At 43.1% G+C, this 21,108-nt stretch overlaps 1 protein-coding gene across 1 annotated transcript; it reads right to left on the bottom strand.

Annotated features, from left to right (window-relative positions):
• Positions 1 to 646: 646 nt before the first annotated feature.
• LOC138756429 (microfibril-associated glycoprotein 4-like) lies at positions 647 to 20,200 on the bottom strand. Its single transcript, XM_069922925.1, has 6 exons — positions 19,600 to 20,200; positions 16,159 to 16,285; positions 12,789 to 12,964; positions 10,786 to 10,882; positions 9,270 to 9,452; positions 647 to 3,382 (listed from the first exon to the last, which is right to left on the bottom strand). Exons 1-6 carry the CDS (start codon positions 19,609 to 19,611, stop codon positions 3,129 to 3,131), a joined length of 849 nt encoding a protein of 282 aa, XP_069779026.1. The 5' UTR covers positions 19,612 to 20,200; the 3' UTR covers positions 647 to 3,128.
• Between the last annotated feature and the right edge of the window lie 908 nt (positions 20,201 to 21,108).

The following is a 21,108-nucleotide window of genomic DNA, read 5'->3' as shown; positions in this document are numbered from 1 at the left end:
GATAAATTAACCAAGAGGTACAACCAAGGTGGTTTGCAGTTACCAAACTTTAAAAATTATTATAGAGCCGCACAATTAAGGTATTTATCAGATTTTTACCAGACAAGGGAAAAACCAGACTGGACTAAGATAGAACTAGATAAAACAGGGGAGAAGGTACCGAAACCTATACTTTATAAATGGGATGAAAAGCTGGTGCAATATACAAAAAAAAGATCCAGTTAGAAAGGAAAAAAACGAATGACCAAATACCAAAATTACTACTGATGCAAAATCTGCTAATCCCTTTTACAATAGGTAACCTTTCCTTTAGAGAATGGGAGAGAAAAGGAATTAAAAGAATAGAAAATTGTTTTTTGGGAAATAATTTATTAACATTTGAACAGTTGAAGTACAAATATGGAATAACTCATGGTACAATGTTTGTATACCATCAATTGGAAGCTTATTTAAAGGATAAATTGGGAAACAGACTGAGATTACCAGAAGGAAGCAGCTTTGAATATGTGATTACAGACAAAATGATAATTTAAAAGACTTATAACCAACATGTACATTAAGCTGCAAGAGAAGGAAAATGATGAAATAAGCTATAAACCCAAACAAAAGTGGAAAAAGATTTTAAACATAAAGATAAAAAATGAAACATGCGAAAAATTATGTTCTGGAACTATGAAGAATATAATAAACACGAGGTTACACATGATACAGTATAATTGGTTACACAGGTTATATTATCACGCCCCAAAAGTTAAAATAATGGGATCCAACATTATCAGATAGATGTTTTTGCTGTGAGAAGGAAATGGGAACAACAGTACATGCAATTTGGGCATGTGAGAAAGTGAAAATGTTTTGGGAAGATCTAAATCAGATATTAAATAAAATCACAAAAAATAACATACCAAAAAATCCAGAGATCTTTCTTCTAAGTAATATAAGAAGTAAGGAATTAGGCCTCAAATTGGATGAAGTGCAAAAAAAGATTTATTATGATAGCCTTAGCTGTAGCAAAAAAAATGTGTAATGTCAACTTGTAAAATGGAAGAGAGCCTGAGAGTACAGCAATGGTACATGGAAATTAATAAATGTATTCCATTGGAAAAAATAACATATAATTTAAAAAATAAAGTTACATTATTTGAACAAATTTGGGGAACCATACATGGAAAGCAAGAGAGAAGGCTTGCCTCGGACCTCCACCCCCTAAAATGATAAAAAGACAAAACGACTTGATCCAGTGTGTAAAAGTAGATGACACATTTTTCTTGTTCATTTTTCATTGTGTGAAGACATTGTTTAATGATTTATTGTATTGTATATGTTGAATATTTATTGGTTTTGGAGGGAGTGGGAAGGGGGGAGGGAGGGGAGGGGGGAAAAAAAGGGAGAAAATGCCACTGTGTATATTTAATGAGAAACGTTTGTTCATATTTTGGTTGATATGGTTCACAGTGTGAAAAATAAAAAATTATTTAAAAAAAAGACGTCATCAAGGAAGGGGATATCCAGGCTGCGTTAACTGAAGAGGGATCTCTTAGAGGTACAGTGGACACAAGTACATCTTGAGTTCCTCCCACCAGGTTTCAACCCTCTCCTTGATTCCCTGGCCATTCAAAAAAAAATTATTGACCTCCATTTTTGACATGCATACTTCACAGTGTTGGCATAGGAGGCCAGGGTTGGACCCGAGTCTCTGGAGTCATGAGGCAGGGCACCAAGATGCACATACATGGGGTGGCATGGTTGGCATAGCAGTTAGTGCAATTCCTTTACAGCAATCGGGACCGGGGCACGAATCCTGCACTGTCTGTTATGAGTTGGTACATTCTCTCCGTGTCTGCATGAATTTTCCCCAGATGCTCTGGTTTCCTCCCACTGTTCGAAACATACTAGGGTGTATGTTAATTGGGTGTAAATTGGGCAGCATGGATTCATGGGCCAAAATGGCCTGTTACTGTGTTGTATAACTAAATTAAGTTAAAAATATGTTCTGAAAGGGCAGCAGTGATGCTGCTGCTGGTGCAGTCCCAGAGAGCATGCCTCCTCAGGGCTCAACTGCCCCATCGCTACGCCAACGGCCCCGGACAGGCTTTAAGCATCAGCGAGGCAGCCCAAGAGGGCAGTGCCCACCCTTGGCAGCGGGCCAAGAGGAGTGAGTGGTCTAGGAGATCAGCAGAGCAGCACAGCAGGAGAACACCCCCCCCCCCGGTGAGAAGCCAGAGAGGACCCCACAGGGTAGGAGACCAGTAGGCGGATCCACGTGGGGTTTGAAGCTGAAGGGCCGCAGGGATGCTGGAGACCACCTGGGGATCGGGGCCGCTGTCAGTGAGGGTGCCACTGGCAAGTAAATCTCCTGAGCATTAACAGCTTCCTTTTCATACCAGGGGTTCAGAACCGGGAGCTCAGGACCACCAATGGAATGGACAGGAGAGCGTGCATTTGCAGAGGCTGCAGGTGAATTTTAAAAATTTTGAATGAAAAAAAATTAAATTTAGACATACAGGCTTTCCAGCTCACGAGACTGTTCCGCCTTATTACACCCAATTGACCAACAGCCCGTGCTGGACGGCACGGTTAGCATAGCGGTTAGCGTAACGCTGTTACAGCGCCAGCGAGCAGTTCCACACATTCTCCCAGTGTCTGCGTGAACTTACTCCAGGGGCTCCATTTCCTGCCCACCCTTCAACAATGTTCCAGGGGTTGAAGGTTAATTGGATGTTATTAATTGGCGTGCTATGTATCTAAAAATTTTTTAAATTTAAATTTAAAATCTTAAAAACTCTGTACACTTTGTAAACCAGAGGAACCCCTACTGGGAGAATGTACAAACTCCTTACGTTCAGTGCCAGATTTGAAGCTTGGTTTCTGCCGCTGTGACACTAACCGGGCCTCCCAGATTCCACGGACACTCGGTACCTCTGAAGGGGCTCTCTATGTATCTCCTTCTCCTATTGGGCTAGTGACGGTTCTTTGTGTGCCTGAACATTGAGCAGAGGTTGCCACATTTTGTGTAGTACAGGCCCACAAAGGAACCTTGAACTCCCATCAGACTCCCAGAAAACCATACATTTAATGCAAGGATTGCAGCATTTAAACCGGACACTGAGAAGTGTTTGTTGCACCTTCTAACCCACAGATGATGGCCTCATTTTCATGACAGCAGCTTTGAGAGAATAATGATACCCAGACCATGTCGCCCAGTGAATTCCATTGGCGTAAGAAGCATGCGGGCCTCTGAGGTAGAGACCATTAAGGTTCACCATGTGGCACGCCTTGTACCAAAAGGCTCCCTGGTTGATCTCGGCACAGTTTGTGGAACCCTGGGGATTCTTGTCGAACGTGCTGAACTTGAGTCCGTTATGGTAGGACATTGAGTCCCCTGCAACAAAAAGGGGGAACTGTAAATGAAAATTGTAGTATATTTTAACCTAGGGAGTAAAACAAGAATGTCCACAGAGGCTGTGATTGCAGTAAATGCACAAACTCAGCCGGTCCTGCAGCGTCCACAAGAGATAAAGATATACAACCAAGGTTTCAGGCCTAAGTCCCTTCATCAAGGTATTAATTGGAGAAACCTCATCTTCCATCTGGGCACCCTCCAACCAGATGACATTTGCATCAACCTCTCTCATTTCCGTTAGCCCCACCTCACCACCTGTCTCTTCTCTTTCCATATTCCTATTTCTCCTGTCCTACAGCTCCACCACTCTCTCTCTCACTTGGCCCTTTTATAGCGAATCGTGGAGACAGGTTTCCTCTGCCTTTAGAACACTCCACTTAACTGCATAAAAGGTTCAAAAGGTGGATTGGAGGGTCCAATGCGATCCGGTTCACTCCGCCAGGGATGGTCGTGTCAGAGGTGGAGTGAAGTCGCTTCACGTCTTGCGTAAAAGGATTGGTGGCTCCAAAGGGGAATGTCACGACCCAAGAGTGCAAATTTTAAAGTGCCCATCTGTGAAAATGGAGATTATGATGAGCGGAAGATCTGCCTGAGTTTTAAGACTGCTCGAACAGACCTCCACTAGCGCTCTGCGGTGGAACAGGCATGTCCTCACTGGGCTAGGCAGGCTGGCCTGCCTTCTGTACCTGTAGCCCCTCCCTGTAAGATCCCCTAATAAAGTCTGAGAGCCCTAATCTCATACCTGCCTTGGACGTGAGCCAGCAGCTGGTAGAGACATGTCTGGGTCTTCTGATCAATAATGCCTTTGACTATTTTCTTCGCATCTGCGAGTGGTCACTGATCGCAGTACCTGCTCCTCAGTTGCCATTGTCATGTATAGGGCGCTTTCACTCCCCATATGTTCCACGTCACAGTGGTGACAAGCACTACACGCCCCGCCTCCTTCACCTTCAGAAGCTAGCTTGGAATCTCCGCTGAATAAAAGGACCGGGCAATCCGGATTTTCCGTCCTCTGCATAAAAGGTAAATTCGTCTTTTGTTTAGTAACGTGAGCAGGGAATAACGTGCATCTGTCCCACTCTCTCTTTTTCTTCGGGGCTGCTTTTTGTTTTTGAATATTTTATTTTTGATTTTCCAAAGACTTGTTCAAACCCAAAAACAAAATATTACATTCTCTTTCCACGTAATAAGATTTACAGAGTCTTCATTTCATCCCCCCCCCCCTACACCCTCCCTATCCCTTAAATTATACAAATTCCAAAATATAAAAATACAGACATACAAAAAGCACCTAAATACCAATGAAAACAACAATCCTCCTCGAAGCTGGAGATCCTCGGATGTTAAATAAAAACAGGCCGGGGAGAAAAAACACGTCGTCTGCGCCACATTCCCCATTTCATTCTCTTAATCCTTTCTCTGCTGGGACAGATTGTTTCTCTCTTATTCGGGAGTGGGGGTGTGTGAATTATATCTGTGGCCTGATGTGCCTCAGATACGGCTCCACATGTCAACGAATGTGTCATATCTCTTCCATAAATTGTAGGTGATTTTCTCCAGGAAGGTAACCCTGTATTTCCATACTTCGCTGGGAATCGGACGTCCATGTCACCGCTAAACACTTCCTGGCTACTGACAAGATGACCTTCGCAAACTGAATTTGGTGTTTGGATGGTCTAAACTGCACTTCCCCAATGTCCCCTAGCAGGTACTACTCCAGATCCTGTGGAAAATCCACCTTTGTAATTTTTTTTCTCCATAGTGTCCCCCAGGTCTTCCCAGAAGGATCTCACCCTTATACACAGCCAGGTGGAGTGAACAAAGGCTCCTACCTCCACACACCACACATTTCTGAAATTTCTGGCTTTGACTTGTGTATAAGTCCAGCTATAACTCCAGCTCTGCATTCACAGATCTACCCTTCCCCCCCATTCAATTATCAGCTTTCCTCTCCTCCCCCCCACCCCCCACCCCCACCATATAAGGCCACCTAGCTATCGGCCTGTGTCCTCCCCAGGCCCCTTCTTCTCTCCTCCCCCTATCTTTATTCAGGCTGTTTATCATACCTAGTCGAAGGGCTCAGGCCTGATAGGTTGGGCTTGTTACCTTTGCCTCTTGTGGAACCAGCTGAGTTTCTCCAGCAGTTTTGTTGTATTTATTTAATCCAGAGACTTTAATTTATTCACTCCCGTTTCCAGGCCCAAACCAGTCCTCAGTTTGGTACTGACCAGTTATTCAAAACACTGCAAAAAGGATCAGGATAAATAAAGGGTCCTGACACAAACCATTAACTGGCCATTTCTACCCAGCATTTCTTTGCCTGCTAAAAGGTGGTGTTGGATATTAAGTTATATTTAGACATGCAGGTTGATCCACTGAGGCCTCTCTGATTCATTGGGAATGTCTGAAACTAAAAGAATTTTGGGAACAATTCTTCCAAACTTTATCAGAGAGATTCTTAGGATTAAATTGGAACCATGCCCTTTTATCACTTGAGGGGAAAATATTTCCTTGAACTGAATTAAGAAAAAGAATAGTAGCTTTTACTTCCGTTGATGGCCAGATAAATAATTTTGATGAACTGGAAAGATCGCTTTGCACCAACTCATGTGCAGTGGGTACAGGATGCTACATCTTGCTTGAATTTGGAGAAAATTAGTGAGGCCATTCAAGAGATCAAGATTGAATTTGGCAGGATATGGGGCCCAGTCATGGACCATCACAATTTGAAGACATAGACGGGGATGCTCTGGGGATTTCCTGTCCAATGTCCGGGAGCCGACTCGATTCTTTACATATGTTTCATTGGTGACCGCGTTTGGTGGGAGGTGTAGGATTAGAATGGAGAGGGGGGGGTAGAAGAGATTAGATGACCAACAATGAATATGTCGTGGTATTAGAATTTGAGAAGTTTTTAGAAGGGAATTTCTACTTTATTCAAGCATTGTGTACTAGACAATGTATAAATCACTTATGATTGATATTTCTGTATTTCATTATATAATCATTATATAACATCTAATATTTCTCCCTTTACACGTATTTTAAAAATAAAGCATGCAGCAGAACTCGTTCCGCCCGATATACACCAATTAACCTTCAAGCCCCCCTCCCCCACCCCATACATTTTTGAAGAGTGGGAGAAAACTCCTTCCAATACAGTGCCGAGTTGCTGGTGTTGTGCTAACTGCTACGCGGACCACGCCGCCCAGACACAGGCAAGCCCCTGGGTGGTGAAACATCTCTCACTTTCACCACAGTTTACACTGTACAGAAGGGAGAATTCCATTGCTCCATTTTTGAGGGATCAATAAATAAGAAAATCCATGTGCAAAGCGAGTCCAATTTCATCCAACTGAACTCTGAGTCTCTGATTGCATAATTGCAGATTTTTCTCGGTATACAGGGTAAAATAGGTCCACATTATCCAACATTACCTAATGTAAACAAATCAACTCCTTAGATCCAAAAAAAGCAACTCCAGCCTTGCCAATATCTCTCTTTTCTTCAACTACTTAATTAACACAAAAAATGCTGGAGGAGTGAAACATGAGAGTCTGCAGACGCTGTGATTGTAGTAAAAACACAGGAATGCTGGAGGAACTCGGCCGGTCTCACAGTGCCCATAGGAGGGAAAGGTAAAAAGTAAAGGTGAAGGTTCCATTATTCTCACATAACACTACATTTAGAATGTAACATACATGAAATACTTTAACTTTTGTCTACCATACGTCAGACAGAGTCTCCACTTTGTCCAAAACCTACAGCACCTGGTGTTCCAAGGTGGTCTTCCCTCCAAGTTCTGAGCCTGCTTAGCTTCCGAGATCAGACAATCCCAGGTGTATTCAGGCTATGTAACTGACGCTCCTGGCCTGAGCCCTCTTTCAAGGTATGAGTGAAACAATTCAGACATCTGCCTGCTTTCTGCTGTCTCTTCTTCTCTTCTGTGCCAGTTCCCCAGAGACCTCAATTCCCTGACCATTCAAAAGTACCTTTACTTCCCCGTTAAATAGATGAGATACAAACCAGGAGGACATGGGTGAAAGGGGAAATGCTTAAGGGGTATATTTGAAGAGAAGGCATTATAATAGTTTTGGCACAGATTAAAAGGGCCTGTTTCTGTGCAGTAATGTTCAATGAGCATGGAAGCAAATTTCCATAGGGTTAGCACTGCTACAATGAAAGAGGAACATTTGTTTAACATCTCATTCAAAATAAGAATTAAGAATCAGGATTTATTGTCATGAACATGTCACAAAATTCGTTGATTTGTGACAGCATCACAGGTACAAAATTGTTATAAATTGTATTTTTAAATAAATAAAAAGAAGAGAAATTGAGGTTGTGTCTGTGGTTCCGTATCCATTCAGGAATCTGATGGCGGAGGGGAAGAAGCTGTTTTTTGTGGCACTGGGGGTTCATCTTCAGGCTCCTGTACCTCCTTCCTGATGGTAGTAGTGAGAAGAGGGCACAGCCTGGGGATTGAGGATAAAGGCAGCTTTCTTGAGACACCCCCTCTTAATGGATTGTAGGCCAGTGGTTCTCATCCTTTTTCTTTCCACTCACATTCCACTTTAAGTAATCCTTTTGCCATTGGTGCTCTGTGATTAGTAAGGGATTGCTTAAGGTGAGATGTGGGTGGAAAGAAAAAATTTGAAAACCACCATTTAATTGACTCGTTATGTGCACGGTTTCAGAATTCCAAAGGAAATGGCCCAATGACAATTTTTTCTCAAGCAAAAATATTTCAGTAACAATCGGGTCTAGAGCAGTGATTCTCAACCTTCCCTTCCCACCCACATCCCACCTTAAGCAAGCCCTTACTAATCACAGAGCACTGATGGCATAGGGATTACTGTTGTAGACTGATGTCCATGATGGCGCTAGCCGAATTCACAACACTCTGTCGTTTTTTTCTGCCCTGTGCATTGGCACCTCCATGCAACTTGTCCGAATGCTCTCCACCTGTAGAAATTTTCAAGAGTCTTTGGTTTACGTGCCTAATCCTCAAATTCCTCATGAAGTATAGCTGCTGCCAACCCTTCTTCATGATTGCATCGGCATGGAGGATAGATCTTCAGAGATATTAACACCTGAGAATTTGAAGTTCTTAACCCTTTCCACTGCTGACCCCTCAATGAGTTTTGTTTCCCCAATCTATTTTTGTACTCGATAATCTGGACTGTGATTCGAACCCTGTGTCCTTTAAACAGTGACTGAACCAATTTGGCAAATGTGAACAAGTTATGATAAAACTCTTGATAATCCTGCTCCCTGAGTGGTGCAAGACCAGCAGATTTTCTGGATTAGTGGATCATTTAATGCTCAAACGCACAACTTTCTTTCACCTGCGTTACATGGTATAACACGTTCCATCAAAAGTAAAGCACAAACGTCTGCAGACACTGTGGTTGAAACTAAAACACAAAGCTGGAGAAACTCAGCAGATGAAGGGTTCAAGCCCAAAACATTGGTTCTGTATCTTTATTTTTGCTATATAAAGTACACTTTTTGAACTGCTGTGTTGAAGAAACTTTGTGTTTTTGTACATGTTCCATCGAGCCCAGTGAGTTTAAAGGGACCAGGAAATGGAATAGCACTCCAGACCAGAGCTCTAGTAGTCCGCAATGACCTGGTACACCCGGTTCCGGCCACACTCCAAATCTGGACCACAATCTCAGATGCAATCTGGATCCACAGTTGTGGTCACATCCCGCTCATGCACTCTGGACCTCTCCCCCCTCCCACCCCCCAATCATGTTGTGGAGTGAGCCTCATGCTGGACAATCTGAAATTCCGAATAATTGGAGTTTTGCTGAATGCCTTATGGAGATGCATGGGGGGGGGGAGTTAGGAAATTAATTACCTGCGCCTCCATCAGAGAATCCCTGGACAAGGAGACTATAACCATTTTCTTCTGCACTAATGGCATTGGGGGCCACTGCAAACTCGCTATACGTGGCATGAACAGTCCTGTTCTCAAAGTCCTCCAAGTCAACTCGTAGCTCATATTTCTTCCTCGCTGTTAACAAGTGTATGCTCTGCAGTCCTGAAAAGAAATAAACACAGGAAAAGATCAGAGTCTAGGGCAGGGGTGGTGTAAATTGGTGTGTGTGATAGACTGAGCTATATTTGACTGAGCCAAAACAATACCCAATAGTAAAATGTATTAATAGAACACCAAAATGCTGGACAATCTGAACTTCCGAATAATTGGAGTTTTGCTGAATGCCTTATGGAGATGCATGGGGGGTGGGGGGGTGGGGGAGTTAGGAAATTAATTACCTGCGCCTCCGTCAGAGAATCCCTGGACAAGGAGACTATAACCATTTTCTTCTGCACTAATGAATACATTAATAGAACACCAATAACGAATCTTGCTTGATACCAAACTGAAAACTTAATTGGCTGAGGGAAGGGTGTATTAAAGGGAATGTGAGAAGTAGAGGGTTTGAACATTGAGACTCAGACTTGCAGTCATTAACAGTCGTAAAGTAACTGAAATCAGATGGGCACAAAATATTGAGCTCTTGGATTCTCTTATATGCAAGACTTTGTCCTATGTGTAATAGCTAATGTTACTACAGTAAAACCCCTGGGATCTAGAACCTGCAGCCTCAAGCAAGGGGAAAAAAGTAAATTTTAAAAATTAAAATAAATAGGTTAAAAAATGCATAAGTTTAAAATTGTAAATGTTCTCTGAAGCTACACATAATCCCTTGGTGAAGTTGGAGCACTTCACTCATGCTTTGCTCATAGCAGCTGTTTGAATGAAATTGTGTAAAACTAGGATGAAGAGCAGGTTGATGGGGGTGACTCTCTTAAAGTGACTCCTTATCCCTGCTTAGTGAGAGTCACCCCAGCCAGGGGCTTTATCTGTCAACTTGGGGGGGAGGGGCGGGGGTGGGGGGGAGGAGTTAATTATCTATAATGTTACTGTTCATCTTTTGGGGAGCTCTGTGAAGGGGTGGGGGGGGGGGGACTGCAGAGGTCTTAATATTATAACTTATATTTATGTAAATCTGCACCATGGTCCAGGAGAAACACTATCTCATCTTTACCGTGCAATGCATAGTATAATCAACAAATAAAGGTGACTTGACTTGAGATGCAGCGCAAGTTAAATGTTTTCAAAGTATGTGGGTGAAAAATAAAATGCTTTAAGGTTTATATATTCATGCATGTGAGATTTGTATTGTAAGGCATTGTAAGAGTAAATCTCAAGCAACTGGAAAATACACTTATACAGCATCTATCAATCCTCATAGGGCTGAATCTGAGGGGTTTTACTGTACTTCCTTCTGTATAGTCAGTCGAACTATACAGGTTATCCAGCGGGAGTTTCTCCAGCATCTTCGTCTATTGCAGGTTGTCCATCTCACCTAGCCAATATTCACCATCCGCCTTCCCAAAGCCATGCTTGTAATCCTCCCATCCTCTGTAGAAGTCAACAGAGCCATCCATTCTTCTCTGAAACACCTGGTAAACACAAGATTGAGGAGTTATGACTATTGCCAGGAGAGGGCTCTAAGATTATGAATGATAAAGATAGGGGTAAACATTGGACAACAACTTTATACAAAAGGTTTGCTTCATCATAAACAATTTGGGATCTTGATAGACAACTTCAAGCTGAACACAAAGATAATTTCAGATTTTCTGTATCACGTAGTAAATTGGTGAAACATTAAATTAAATGTTAATGCTTTTAGAATGTTTAATTGCTGAGCCAAGCTCTCAGGTTGACTGTACAAGTTGGACAACAAATGTGAGGAGTCTAGGGTTTATCTTGGTCACCAATTTTACAACCAAAGTAGACCTCATAAGCTTTCTTAATAAGTGCGGTCAGGCTGTGTCTTTGAGTCTTAAGTGTCTGCTCACCACAAATGTAACAGAATATATCGCAGCTGTTGGACATTGGCGAGACACTTCTACTGTATTGAATCTGCCTGAAGGCAATAAATGCTACCGTCAAGTACATGCACTGTGCTATTGCCTGAAGAACATGTGCATCAAAATCCATATCAAGATAATGTCAGCATTTATATATGTGAGCTGCTTTTAGAGCCTGTCTGCATCTGTCTTGACTAAGCGTATCCAGGCCTAAAACAACATTTACAAAGCGCCTACACTGAGTGCATGTCCAGGCATGCATGGACTGACCGAAATAGCTTGCTTTGTGGGCAATATACTGGTAGACTTTAAATATGACAAGAAATCATGAAAATGTCATATGTAAAAAAAATGGTATGCGATAGGAAAACGTTAAGATAATTTTCATGATCAGCAGCCCAAAATCCATAAAATACACCCAAAAGTGTTCAGAAAGCAAAGTTTTTATTGTCCAGTGTAATCTTTATCCCATGGTGGAGATATTGCAGAAAGGAGGATCGGTTGGGAGTTTGGAGGTTTTGAGAGGGATTTATTTTCTCACAGTGGGATGTTGGAGCCAATAATAATCTGCTCAAAGATTGCTCACAGCATTTAAGAAGCATTCAGATTTGTCCTGTGAATCATTAAGACAAACAAAATTTCAAAACTTGGGGCAATGGGATCAGGATAGACATTGTGGGCCAGGTGGTTTGATTCAGTGATGCTTGCTCTTTTATTCAGAAGCACAAGTTGCCCGGTGGTGTTTCTGTTCAGACTCTTTCCTTCCACAATGTGTTTCCGACACCTCCCTCCAACGTACAGTGGTAGCACCAGATCTACGTGTAATATTTTGCTGGACTTTCCATCATCCTTGGCTTGTATCACTTTGCCATTTCCTCCAAGTCCAAAGCTCTAGGCCCTGGAAGTTCCTACCTGAAACCTTTCTACTTCTCCTCATCTCTTTCCATCTTCAAACCTCCTTCTTTGACAGAGCTTTGTATCATCTGAGCTAATGTCTATTTACACGACCCATTATCTAATTTCATTTCATCCCATTTAACATGCCTGAACAGGAATATTTTATGATGCGTTACTCTAGGTATTAAAATTAGTTATATATTTTCAAATGTAAATTGTAAGTTCTTAAATTTTAAAGTATTACAATTCAAATTTACATTTTAAATTTAAATCTAGGCAAACAGTACGGTAACAGGCCCATGAGACCGTGCTTCCCAGTCACACCCAATTGACTAACAACTTCCGGTATGCTTTGAAGGATGGGAAGAAACCGGAACCCCCCCCACCCCGGAAAATTCTCTCAGACACGGGAGAGCGTACAAACTCCTTACAGGTAGTGCGGAATTTGAATCCTGGTCCTGATTGCTGGAGCTGTAACAATCGTGCCACCCCATTGTATTGCAATATCCAAGGAGGGGAAGAAGTTAAGTGGCACCCTTAGGACAGAGACAGAAGTAATTTCATGAGGGATGAAGGACCCCCCCCCTCAACTTACTGTCCATCCTCCTCCATCAGTCTCCATGTCACAGTAGACACTCAGTGGAAGGAATGGTCCAGAGGGATAGATCGGATAAACCCCACTGGTGTGGAAGCCTTGATGAAATATATCCACACAGTCCAAGGCAACACTGAGCCAGGGAATCCCACGGTTCAAGGTTCTTGCATCCACTCCTGGGTGAAATCAATAAACCATTAGTTAAAAAGTAAGGAAGTCCTGAGATTCTTTGTATTCCTGGGGCGGCAGGGTTATTACAGCACCAGCGGCCCAGGTTCGAATCCGCTGCTCTTTGTCAGGTGTTCATACGTTCTCCCAGAGTCTGCATGGGTTTCCTCTGGGTGCTCCGATTTCCTCAAAACATACAGGGGTTGTAGGTCAATTGGAATTAATTTGGTGGCATGGGCTCGTGGGTTAAAAGGGCCTGATACCGTGCTGTATGCCTAAATTTAATTTTCTCTTTAAATTTAAAATTCCTGAACGAACAGTGAACCTACAGACACCACTTCACTTCTTTCTCTTTAAATTTAAATTATTTTTAAATTAAATGTTTTAAAAATTAAATTTAGACATACAGCATAGAAACAGGCCCTTCTGGCCCATGAGCCCTTGCCACCAACTGACCTAACACACCCCAGTATGTCTTTTAGGCACTAATCATTTATTTTAAATATTGTATTTACGGAACTGTAATTTATAGCAATTTTACACCTGTAATGCACAATAACATTGCCGCAAAGCAACAAGTTTTGTGGCATATGTTCATGACATAAACCTGATTCAGATTCTGAAATGATGATTTCTGTGACCCTAACCATAATATCCTTTCTCGGGATGTACTGATTGGAGTTTGGAAACCAGTTTCTTTCTTGCTAAGGTGGCTTAGTTCTTTAAACTTTTATTATCAGAAGTACTGTGGTGATCTAAAGGGCCCACATTGGGCAGCCATTGTATCCTGAAAATGGTTGAATAATTTTGTATTGTGTTTGTTAGGGGGAAAATGTCACTCCCCACTGATTATCCCTGGCCCTCTGACCTTCTTGATCTCAACCAGTGCTTTTCAGAAGCTTTGTCCAAACTCCCCTTTGCACCTCACATCCTGCAATGGGGTTTTCATGTTAAAGCATCTCTGTTCATTTCTAACAGGGCAGACAGTTTGGTGTCTGGATTTTGCTGCCCCATTAAGTTCATCAGATGAGAGCAGAATCGATGCCCGCCTCCAGAAAATGAAACATTTTGACTTTTCAAGGTATCAGAGAAACAGGGTCATGGAGGGAAACAAACCTAAGGCCAATTCTTGTGAGTTTGTGGAGCCCCCTTCGCATTGGTACTTTATTCCACAAAATTAACCATATAACCATATAACCACTTACAGCACAGAACAGGCCAGTTCAGCCCTACTAGTCCATGCCGTAGCAAATCCCCACCCTCCTAGTCCCACTGACCAGCACCCGGTCCATACCCCTCTAGTCCCTTCCTATCCATGTAACGATCCAGTCTTTCCTTAAATGTAACCAATGATCCCGCCTCGACCACGTCTGCCGGAAGCTCATTCCACATCCCCACCACCCTCTGCGTAAAGACATTTCCCCTCATGTTCCCGTTATAATTTTCCCCCTTCAATCTTAAACCATGTCCTCTAGTTTGAATCTCCCCCTTTCTTAATTGAAAAAGCCTATCCACATTTACTCTGTCTGTCTCTTTTAAAATCTTAAACACCTCTATCAAGTCCCCTCTCAATCTTCTACGCTCCAGAGAAAAAAGCCCCAGTCTGCACAACCTTTCCCTGCAACTCAGACCCTGAATACTGTCAACATTCTCGTGAACCTTCTCTGCACTCTCTCTATTTTGTTTATATCTTTCCTATAATTTGGTGACCAAAACTGTCCACAGTACTCCAAATTTGGCCTCACCAATGCCTTGTACAATTTCATCATAACCTCTCTATTCTTGAATTCAGTACTCCAATTTATGAAGGCCAACATTCCAAATGCCTTCTTCACCACACCATCTACCTGAGTATCAGCCTTGAGGGTACCATTTACCATAACTCCTAAATCCCTTTGTTGCTCTGCACTCCTCAATTGTCTACCATTCAATGTATATGACCTATTTAAATTTGCCTTTCCAAAATGTAGCACCTCACATTTATCTGTATTAAATTCCATCAGCCATTTCTCAGCCCACACCTCCAGCCTTCCTAAATCACCTTTTAATCTACGGTAATCTATCTCACTGTTCACAACACCACCAATCTTTGTGTCATCCGCAAACTTGCTTATCCAATTCTCCACCCCTACATCCAGATCGTTAATATATATAACAAATAATAGTGGACCCAGGACCGAACCCTGAGGAACTCCACTAGTCACCGGCCTCCAATTGGACAAACAATTTTCTACCACTACTCTAGGTCACCTCCCATCCAACCACTGCTGAATCCATTTCACTACCTCTTTATTTATATCTAATGCCTCCAGCTTTTTTCCTAACTTCCTGTGGGGAACTTTGTCAAAAGCTTTACTAAAGTCCAAATAGACAACATCCACAGCTTTCCCTTCTTCAATCTTTTTTGTAACCCCCTCGAAGAACTCAATCAGGTTTGTCAAGCATGATCTACCCCTGACAAAACCATGCTGATTACTCCCTATCAATCCCTGGACCTCCAAAAATTTGTAAATAGCATCCCTCAGAACACTTTCCATCAACTTGCCCACCACAGACATCAGACTTACAGGCCTATAATTCCCAGGTTTGCATTTGGACCCTTTCTTAAACAGAGGAACCACATGTGCCACCCTCCAATCCTTTGGCACCACCCCCGTGGCCAGTGACATCCTAAATATCTCTGTTAATGGCCCCACTAACTGTCCACTAGCCTCCCTGAGTGTCCTAGGGAATATTTTGTCCGGTCCGGGAGATTTATCCAGCTTTATCTTTTTTAACACAGCCATCACTACCTCCTCGGTTATCCTTATATGCTTCATGACCTCCCCACTATTTTTCTTTACTTCAACTGGTTCAACATTTTTTTCCCTAGTGAATACCGAGGCAAAGAAATCATTCAAAATTTCCCCCATTTCCTCAGACTTCTCACTCAGCCTACCCTCGCTAGGGAAGAAAAAAAAATTACTGCCAATCTACCAGTTAACGTGCCAATGTGAACACTTGTGAACCAGCCCACAGGCATCTGATCACCCTGGGGATAGACCGCCTAAGCGAGGGTGTGTCATCGCTGGGTGGTCTGAAGCCTGTGCGCCTGTTAGCCCAGTGCAAAAGGGACATGGCCTATCTTGGGACAAATTAGTGACGTATTGTGACGCACTTGTGTGGGTGCAGAGATCGAAGAAAACAAAATGTCTCAACTCACCCAAGAGTCTGACGGGAAACATCAGGGGTCGAGTATCCAGTTTCAGCTGGTGCTTATTCCAGTTGATGAGTGGCATCATGAGAACTTGTTGGTTGAGCAAAGCAGCCAGGCAGAGTAGGAGGTAATGCTGAGAGATAGTATTATGTGCATTAAAATCTACACTGAATACCCCCACAAAGTCAGGGCCTTATCCCACTCTGTTTTGAACAAGCCATTTGTGAATATATCTTCGCCAACTTTATATACTGAGAAAGCATTTCCACATTTCCGATTTAGCATTCAAAATGCTGGAAGTATCATAGTTGAGGTTTGAATGAAAGTTTCAGAACCAGAAAACACAACTTATCTTCTTTCCACAGAAACAACATGAACTGCTGAATTTTACAAGCACTTTGTTTTTGTATATATTCATGAGGAAGAAAGAAAAAGGAGATAGATAGATAGATAGATAGATGGATGGATAATTGTAAAAATAGAGTTCTGGGTGTGAGGAAGGCAAAATTACATTGTTGTGGAGTAGGTTTACATCGGTTGGAACAACATCATGGGCCAAAAGGCCTGTGTTGTGCCTTTATGTTCTATGGCAGAAAGAGAGAGAGAGAGAGATGCATGGATGGATGGATGGATACAGAGATAGGTAGATAGATAGATGTAGATAGATAGATAGATGGTTAGATACAGGCAGCAACTCTGCTAGCTGTGGCAGACTTACGTGAGGATGTTCCTGAATAAGACAAATTAGAAATTTCTACCATAACTTATGGGAAGTTAATCCACTAATGGGAAGTATTTCCACAGTGATTACTTAGACATCAATTGACGTGAGTTTGATTTTGAGATTTAAGGGAAATATTTTTGAGAATAATTAAGTACACCTTTGAGAAATCTATCTTTTTGTCTGTGATAATTTTAACGGAACTGCATTTGATCATTCCAATTATTGTGTCTTTATCCTCAAAGACCACGCACCACCCAGGCCGTGCCCTCTTCAATCTGCTGACATCGGGGATAAAGGTGCAGGAACCTGAAGATGGCACAAGGACAGTTTCTTCCCCTCCGCCATCAGATTCCTGAATGACTAATGAACCAGAGCCTTGCTTCTTCATTGCAGTATTTTTTAAATTTATTGCTGTAAAAGTGAATGTTTGCACTGTGACGATGCCGCAAAACATCAAATATTGCAACTTGTTCATGACAATGACAGAAAATTATTCCCCACCCACCACTCACAGAACCCCCAACAGTTCCCATGGACATCGCATGCTCCCATTCTCAAGGAGCTAGCTACTGCATCCGGTGCTTCCTTAGTGACCTTCCCTACATCGGAGAGACTGGGCACAGACTGGGAGATTGCTTCGCTGAGCACTTTCGCTCTGTCTGTATCAGTGACAGGGACATCCTAGTGGCTGACCGCGCCCCACTCTCAGGCTCAAATGTCTGTCCATGACCTCATGTACTATCCCACCAAGACCACCTGTATATTGGAGGAACAACACCTAATTTTCTGCCTGGGCACCGTCGGATGGCATTAACATTGACTTCTCTGGTTTCTGCTAGCCCACTCCCCATTCTCCCTTCCTCCCCATTCCCTCTGTCTCCTTTCCTCCAGATCTAACCCTTCCCTCTCCTTTCACAGAGCCATTCCTTCTCCCCCTGGTTGCTGGTGTTCTCTCCCTCCCTTATCCATCTATTACCTCCTCCCCTGCCTCCTCCCTCCACCATTTTGTTTGGGCACCTGCCAACATTTTTTCATACCTTGATGAAGGGCTTGTGGTGAAACCACTGTACGACGTCACTATGCCACTGACACTGCACCCTTATGGCCTTTGTAACTCCCTTTGATTCCCCTTGGAATCCCCTAATAAAGGCAGTTATGCCCAAGTCCCTCCCTCAGTATGAGTTCTGGAATTGGGTCAGAACAGGAGCATGTGTCCAGTCTTATGGTAATAATAACTCCAGTCTTTTGGTGGAACTGGTGCATCAGGGCTCAAGCCAGAATCTTTATCTTTGCAACATAGACTGTTCGACCCGCTGAGTTTTTACTTCCAGCCACGGTGTCTTCAGACTTTCATGCTTTACTTCCGATCCTAAGGACCCCTGGGTTCGAACATACCCTCGGAAGATGGCCAACCTGCCATTGCAGTTGGAGCCCTGAGCTGCTCACTTCCAGGACTCACGGACGCTGAATTTTGCCAGGCCCAGGAGCAAGGCCAGCAGGACATCCCCCTCCCTTTAACCTCCCCCCACCCCCCGAAGCCCCCACCGTCCCAAACAGGGTGGCCCAAGAGACTGGGGCTAAAATGTAACTAGAATACAAGGAGCAATCTCTCCAGAAAGGCAAAGAAAGCGGTAAGCAGCCTCCTTCAGACAACAGAAGCGAGGCACTTTGTATGCGTGTTCAGTTATGGCTGATTGTATCATTGCACTAACCATCCCATGTCCTACCATCTTGATTGACCAATCAAGATTGAGCTGCCTGGCTAATTCCAGCCTCTTAGCATTGGAATGGGGTTCCTCCCAAACATTACAGCACAGAAACAGGTCCTTCGGCCTTTCTAGTCCATGCTGCATTTTTTAAATTGAGTCCCACTGACCTGTACTCAGTCCATTGCCCTCCATACTCCTCCCATCCATGTACCTGTCCAAATCCTTATTAAATGTTAAAGTGAGCCCACATTCACCACTTCAGCTGGCAGCTTGTTCCGCAATCCTGCCGCTCTCTGGGTGAAGAAGTTCCCCCTAAACTTTTCCCCTTTCACCCTTAATCCATGTCCTCTGCTTTGTATCTCACCCACCCTCAGTGGAAAAAGCCCATTTATTCTGTCTATGCCCCTCGTAATTTTAAATACCTCTATCAAATCTCCCTCATTCATCTACGCTCCAGGGAATAAAGACATAACCTTTCCCTGTAACTCAGTTGCTGATGTCCAGACAGCATCTCTGCACTTTTGATTATTATTTAATCTTATTGATATCCTTCCTGTAGTTAGGTGACCAAAACTGCACACAATTGCTCCAAATTTGGCCTCACCAATGTCTTATACCACCTCAAAACCTGATAATCGGAGCACCAAAGTCACCCTTCTCTCCCACTCCAACTCGTCCAAGTTGAAAATATAACATGGTCTCCTTCTTACCTCAAGATCTAAGTACAACATTGCAAAAGCACCATCACCAGTAATATGTTCAGCACCATTTATAGCCAATTATATTATTGTGAACATCTGCAGCCCGTGAATTCACTTTTTAAAAAAAAGTGACCCACAGCAGAGCTCACCCAAGGGCTCTGCTGTCTCGTTTGCTTAAAAATCAAAGGCAAATTTACAAGCCAAACGTTTGCTCTCAGCCCCTGGTGGAAGAAGGAGGGCGGGTGGCGGATGTGACCAACAAGCCAAAGAAGCAGAGGCTGCATCTGTGGTTATTCCACTATTTTGTTCTCACCTGTGTTCTCATTCTGAAAGGATGTCAAGATTCGCTGGTCTGAAGAGTCTTTACCTAGCATTGGAGGACGACTTGCTACGAAGTAGGTTTCCTTTCCCTCTTTGGGAATGTATTAAGTAGGTAGGACACTTTTCCACGCCTCTGTTCAGTATTGACTTTATTTCAATTATTTATGCTTCAGCCTCACCCATTCTGTAACACAGACAAAGACTCATGTATGTAATTGAGTCCCATCCAGATTCTATTCTGACCTGCCTGTTTTTTTTTTGAATATTTTATTTATGATTTTCCAAACAGTTATCAACATTATCAGTGTCTGTGGTGAAACCACTATTGCATAGATCTGCACACCATATGGAAAAGTCATGACCTTTCCTGGTTGACCCTGTGACCATGACTCCTCCCCCTTTTCTTGCCCATGAAGGCTGTCGTCCCACAAGCTGGTCCCCAGTTTAAGTCCGGGGTTGGTGTGAGCGACCAACACAGGGATGCTGCCCGTCTCTTGTAAATAAAAGCCTTCAGTCTTACCAACTTCAGTCTTTGTGTAATTGATTGTGCAAGAGAGTTAATGTTGGCAGTACCAATTATCCGTTTTATGCAGTTTTCTGTGGAGTTTGAGCTCTTTTCACCCCCCACCCCACTCCCTCCACAGCCCCCACATTTAACAAGCCACGACATTCAAGACACTCACAACAAAGGCATAAGACACATATCAGGGTTTTATGGGTTTGTCACAACCTGGCGGGACCCGTCCATTTCTTGTCAAGTTGGTGCACCTTGACGATCTTTTAAAAGCAACCTTCTGGACTTGAGACTATACAGGGAGTCAGAGCGCCCTGGCCGGCTGCATCACAGTGTGGTGTAGTTGCTGCAGAGAAATGGTTCAGAGGTCAATCCGCAGGACAATAAGAGTGGTCGAGACTGTTGTAACGTTGGCTGTTTTTAAAGTGAGGCTGGGAGGAGTTTTACTTCGAGTCTGCCTTCTTTACTTCCTGTGTGCCTTGTGTATGGCTTGGAGGTCTTGCTGTGTGCACTGGAGAAGCAAGAGGAAGAAGACAAGCCTCTTTGTGTGTATGTGGTTTTGCTGTTCCAGATTAAAAGTTGTTTTTTCAAGCTTAAAGTTGTCAAGTGGTTCTTTCTCAGAGTAGAAGTTACCATATAGACTATCTCTGAAGACTCCCCACCATCGACGTGATCTACTGGGATCGTTATATGAAAAGGGCGTGCAAAATCATCGAGCACCCCTTCCACCCCACACGCAGCATCTTTCAGCTGCTCTAGATAGGGAAGACATCCAGGAGGGGCAGAGCCAGAACCACTAGGCTGAGGAACAGCTCCTTTCCACGGGCAGTGAGAACACTGAACGACCAAAGGAACAGCTCACACTGACCCTCCGAGACTCTCATTTATACAAAACAATATTGATTCATTTGCTGTATTTTTATAGATAAAATACGTCTTGCATATGTATTGTTTGTCTGCATGTGCATTATGTGTCTGCGTATTTTG

This window comes from Narcine bancroftii, chromosome 3 (assembly GCF_036971445.1).
Source record: "Narcine bancroftii isolate sNarBan1 chromosome 3, sNarBan1.hap1, whole genome shotgun sequence".
Classification (NCBI taxonomy): domain Eukaryota; kingdom Metazoa; phylum Chordata; class Chondrichthyes; order Torpediniformes; family Narcinidae; genus Narcine; species Narcine bancroftii.
This window is presented reverse-complemented; position numbering and strand designations above follow the sequence as displayed.